Genomic DNA, 5,721 nt, shown 5'->3' on the forward strand with positions numbered 1-5,721 from the left:
GTGCTAGAAGTTTTCAGTAATAAATTTTTTTTAAAAGATGGAGGCTAAAAATAACTGAGTCTGGTCGTGTGTGTGTTTGAGAGAGACAGACAGACAGACAGACAGAGACAGAACTCACTTGTACAGCATGGCCCCAGGTGACACAGATCAGGGTCTTCGGGCTTGTGCCTAGCTGAGTCACCCCTGAGACTAATTCTGCTGGTGGATGGGGAGAGTGGTTAGCTGGAAGTGGTTTAGGCTGGGCACTGAGTGAATAACCTTGGGCAGAGTCTTCAGAGTTGGGGGAGGTGGAGGGTAAATGAGTGGAGAGTGTGTGCACTTGGAAGCTCACCATGCTCCAGGCCCTCTTGCTCCACTTCATTCTTCCAGAAGAGGCAGATGGTATTGCCAGAATCTGTACGGCCTGCTTTTTAGCACCTTCTCTGGCATTGTAATAGAGCAAGGACAAGCTCAGGATTCTAGACCTTTTGTTCCTAGGTGGTACCTAAATTATATATGGAAAAAATATCATGGAATTACTCAAATGAGGAACTGACAAGGCTACTAACAGTGGAGTCCAGATTGGAGAAGCACCATGGATTCTGTACTAGAAGATTAGAGGATTCTCTAGTTAGAGGATTCTATACTAAATTAGAATTTTTTTTCAAAAGTGGACTGAAAAAAGGGGACTTAGAATTAATTCCAGAGGCAGTAATCTTAAGGACCTGTTTTACTTGGAGCTAGGCTGCCTACGAAGTGCAGATAGGAAAGAGGGAAACGTAAGTTCCTTTTCTATTTTTGGTGTGGATATCTCAGAGACATGAGAGTGTAACTATGCCTGATACTTATTTTCTAAATGACTCTAGAATGCAACGGTTCCCTTCATTGTAATGAACTGGGTGTGGGCAGCAGAAACGTGGTTCTGTTGGTCCGTGTTTTCCAAGGGATGCGTGGCCCCAATTGCTGGCTGTGGGACCTGTAGGCAGAGACTCCAAGTGGCTAATCTTTCTGCCTGAGCTCCCCATTCCCTGGATGGTGTTGAAAGGAGCTTCACCTCTGTGGTCAGCTGGCTCTCACAACATATCAGGTTGGGCCCCTTGGGCACTTAGAGGGTACAGATGGCTGTTGACAGTCTGGGACTTGCTCTTTCTTTCTGTAGCTGCAGTGTTTGCAAGAAGAAGCAGAATAGACACTTCATTGTTCCAGCTTCTCGCTTCAAGCTCCTGAAGGTTAGTGCTAAGAGCGGGGTTGAAGATGCAGAACCCACTGGGGAGTCCCTGACTTACAGCATACCCCTGTAGAGTGCAGGGGCCAGGGAGCACAGCAGGGCTTTAATTTTCCTTGTCATCCAGGATTTATGTTTATTTTTAAAAGGTTATATTATTTTTTCTTTTTATTTTGGATGCATATTCGATATTACTGTGGAAACATTTTCAAATGCAGAGAATCAAAAAATAAGTAAGATCACCCAAATCCTATCATCCGAAGGTAACTACTGTTAATATTTTGGTGTATATGCATTATTTTCTACACAGAGAAATATATCTAAATATATATTACATGTTTTTATCAAAGTAGGATACCTTGCTGTTTTATAACCTACTTTAGTGTTTTTCATGAAAAATATATGGCACAAAATTTGAAAGGTACAAAAGTACATATATACAGTGAAGAGTCTTCTCTCTGTGTAATCTCATCCTCTCCACACCATTTCCTACTTTATTTGTACTATTGTTCCTGTATCCATAGCATATTTTGTTATATGACTCTACCATAAGCAATTTTCTAAATTTGAACTTTGATGTTGAGTGCAATTTTTTCCTAATTATTAACAATACTGTGATGAACCTCCCTGAGTATAAATCTTTGACAATTTAGAAGTTTTTTCTTTAGGGCCAATTTTCTTAGAAATGAAATCTCTGGTCAAACAATAGAAACTTTTTTAGGAAGACTTGCAGCACATTATTGCTTTTATGGCGTGGGGCTTTCATTCCATCCTTGGTTCCCCTTGGTTGCTCCCACTGTGGTCTGACAGACCTCTCTGTGCTTTGGTGTAATGCTATTTCTATGTCTGTCTCCTTTACTAGATTGTGAGGGTCTCCACGTACCACCTTTGGTCACGTCTGACCAGCTCTTGGCCTTGTCGCCTTGGCACTGAGTAGGCATTGAGTGTCTAGGAGGAAAGACTCAGTGAATGCATGCATGTGTCATGGTCTTTCCTAGGTAGTGAGAGTATTATTCTGAGGTACTTTGGGCCAATGTGTTTCCTTTTCTTTGTCTCCTCTTTGATCCTCCATGTGACTGTCTGGTAGGGGAGGTGGGACAGGTGGGCAACATACCTGCCCCTTGTCTTTCCCTTAATCTCAGAAGACTGCCAGTGTGCTTTCCTCAAGTGCTTGCTGGAGGCTGTGGCCCCAATTCACCTTTGCTCCTGAGCACCCATGAAGACACCGCCAGGTGCAGCCTTGGACTCTGAGGTCTTGATATTTTTTCCTTTATTTTTTCTCCTTAGGACTGCTTATCAATGCATTTTTTCTGGTGCTCTAGAGTACCATTCTTTTCTTTGGCTCCAGACCATTGAAGAAGCAATATTCTGCTTGTTTGCATGCATGTATGTATGTATGTATGTATGTATGTATGTATGTATGTATGTATTTATGTATTTATTTATTTTTAATGGAGATATAATTGACATATAACATTATATTAGTTTCAGGTGTACAACATTGATTCATTTTGTGTGTGTGTGTGTGTGTATTTTAATTAAGTACAAAACTTATTCATTCAACAAGTATTTATAGGGCACTTGTGTGCGCCAGGAACTGTTTCACTGAAGCCCAGCAATTAACAGGTCACACAAGGCCCTTCTTGAGGTTAACATTATAGGTGGGAGACAAGAAAAGTAAATAAGAAAAAATCCGATAGTGCTGTGTAGGGAGTTAAAGTCGAACAGTATGATAAAAGATAGCTGGGTGGCTTATTTAGATTGGTTAGGAAAGGTGCCTCTGGTGTTCAGATCTGAATGATGAAGATGGGGGTGTGTGGGCAGGGGGAGTACCTCAGGCAAAGAGAACACACAGAGCAGAGGGCTTAAGGGGCACAGATTTGGTTTGTCTGAGTTGCTGACCAATGGCCATTGAGGATGGAGGGGGGTCAGTGTGGTGGTGAAAGAGTGGACCGGGTTGGGGTTGGAGAGAGGCCGGGGCAGACAAGGAGATAGAGTGTATTCTTTGTATAGTGTGAAGTTTGTGGAGGACCTTAAGCAGGATAGTGACAAGACCTGCTTCAGTGTTTTAAAAGCTCACCGGAGAGTGGGTTCTAAGGAGAGGATGTGTTCTAAGTGCAGAGATGGGGATAGCTAGGAAGTTGTAGGGGTAGGTCAGGTGAGAAATGATGGATTAGGATGGTAGCCATGGAGATGGAAAGACAATCGGAGATATGTTTTGAATAGATAATTGTACATAAGTTTTGAATATGTTTTAGAACAGCCTGGAGGGCATGTTGAACAGATAGTTGAGCCTCACTCCTGATTCTGTGGGTCTTGGGATGGGGAGAATAAGAATTTACATCTCTTACCCTTCTCAGGTGATACCGCTGGTCTTGGGACCACATTTTGAGAAGAGTGAGCAGAACTCTGTAAAGGATTGGGTGTGAAGATGAGGAAGAGAGAGAAGTCAAAGTTACATTCACAGTGTTGGGTCTGAGCAACTAAGTGAATAGAGATGCCAGATCCTGGGGGAGAAGTAGGTGAGGGTACAGGAATTAAAGAGTTCTTTTTTGAAAAAAAAAAAAAATCAATTGAAGATATCTTTTGGACATTCATAGAGATAGGAAGTGGGCAGCTGGATGTAAAGTCTGGAGCTGTGGAGAGATCAGAGGCAGAGCTACCAATTTGGCAGTTGTTGGCATATTGATGATATTTAGAGCTGTGAGCCCAGGTGTGGTCAGCTGGGTAGAGGTGTAGCCAAAGAAAGGAGAGGGTAGAGAAGAGATCCCCAGCCTCACTAGCATTTATAGAAAGCCCTGAGAAGGATGGCCAGTCGGGAAAAACAGGAGAATGTGGTGTCCTCAGAGACAAATGTTTCAAAGTGGAAGGAGTGGTACTAAGAGGTTAAGAACAAGAATCCAGTGGTCAAGAGAAGTGACCATTAGATTTGTCAACATAATGGTCATTGATGATTTCTAATGGGGCATGAAGACAGAAGAAATGACCAGAGAGGTTGAGTACATAGCAGTTTGATGATGACAGGCTATACATTTTAGTGGGGAGTAGGGGGCTGTGGTCAGGTTGGTGGATGCACAGATGATGAGGGAATAAGGTTTGAATGTCACTGAGTGACTTCTGGTAAGGAACGTGGTAGAGTGTGAGGCAGCTCCCAATTCCTCTTGGTGATTTCTTGGGGGAAGTGTATAATGAAATAACTCTGGATGGTTAGGGACCACTTGGCAATTATTCTTTGCTGCTTCTCTGGTGAAATGGCTGTGGGGTGAGAAGAGCTCTGAAGGCCTTTATCTCCCCGACCCTTCACTCACACATACACACATGCACGAGCACACAAGTATATTCCCTTTAAAAAAATAGGAATGATACTGTGCTACACAAATTGTTTTATACTTTGCTTTTTCACTTAACTTTATAACCTTTGAAATCATTCCATGTTAGTATTTGTAAGTAGAACTGCCTCATTTTTTTAAAAGTTGCAGAGTATTCCATTTTATGAGTGTCCACGATTGCTTTAACTAGTCTTCTGTTGATGGGCATTTTCAATTTTTCCAATCTTTAGCTGTCACAAACAGTGCTACAATATCTATATACATATGTTATTGGATACATAGGGAATTTTAATTGTAGGATAAATGTCTGGAAATGGAGCTATGTTAAAGGATATGTACATTTAAATTTTGATAGATGTTGCCAAATTTTACCAATTTATATTCCCATGACTGATACATACTCATCAATACTATGCTAACCAACTTTTTTATTTTTGCCTACCTGACAGTGAAAAATATCTCATTGCAATTCATAAGTGTGACCATCATTTCACAGGTCAAATAGCAATTTCTTTTTCCTTTTCACTCTTTGTTCATGTCCTTTGCCCAATTGCCCATTTGTTATTATCTGTTAAGGAAATTAGCCTTTTGTCTATGATGTCTGGCAAATATTTTTTTCTTAGTTTGTCCTGTGTAGGTGAATTCAAATATAGTCAACCGTTTTAAGACCTTGAGCATTCCTATTTGGGGACACGGAGAGCCAGTCCCTAGCGTGAGCTGTCTCCCCTTTTAGAAAAGCTCTGGGAAACAGGCATTTTCACTCCCTGATGTTGACAGGGCATACTATCTTGCCATGGATCAGGGAAAGCCTGAGGCTGAGTTTCTCTGTGCATTTCACTGAAGAGAAGGCATGAGTTGTCACTCTTTAGACTGACATGTCTCCTGGCAATGTAGATGGATCCCTGTCCTAGAGAAGCCTCTAGTCTCTGGAAGATTGGATATGTCCTCATAATCTTGAGAGCTCTACAAAAGGGCTTCCTAACCCATTGATAAAATTTGTTAAATGACAAAAAAAAAAGTCTCTTTGCAATAGAGAATATCTATTTTTCTGTTTTCCCTTAGGGAGCTGAGAGCATAACCACATACACGTTCAACACGCACAAAGCACAGCACACCTTCTGTAAGAGATGTGGCGTGCAGAGCTTTTACACTCCCCGCTCAAACCCCGGTGGCTTCGGTAAGTGAAGG

At 41.7% G+C, this 5,721-nt stretch overlaps 1 protein-coding gene across 1 annotated transcript in view; it reads left to right on the plus strand.

Moving 5' to 3' along the window:
- The window catches only part of CENPV (centromere protein V), a 15,243-nt gene that overhangs the window by 7,597 nt on the left and 1,925 nt on the right, over positions 1 to 5,721 (plus strand). The window contains exon 5 of the mRNA XM_011359139.2: positions 5,596 to 5,710. Coding sequence (XP_011357441.1) covers positions 5,596 to 5,710 — 115 coding nt within the window. The remainder of the gene's footprint in view (positions 1 to 5,595; positions 5,711 to 5,721) is intronic.

The sequence above is a fragment of the Pteropus vampyrus genome, unplaced genomic scaffold (assembly GCF_000151845.1).
Source record: "Pteropus vampyrus isolate Shadow unplaced genomic scaffold, Pvam_2.0 Scaffold44, whole genome shotgun sequence".
Lineage (NCBI taxonomy): Eukaryota > Metazoa > Chordata > Mammalia > Chiroptera > Pteropodidae > Pteropus > Pteropus vampyrus.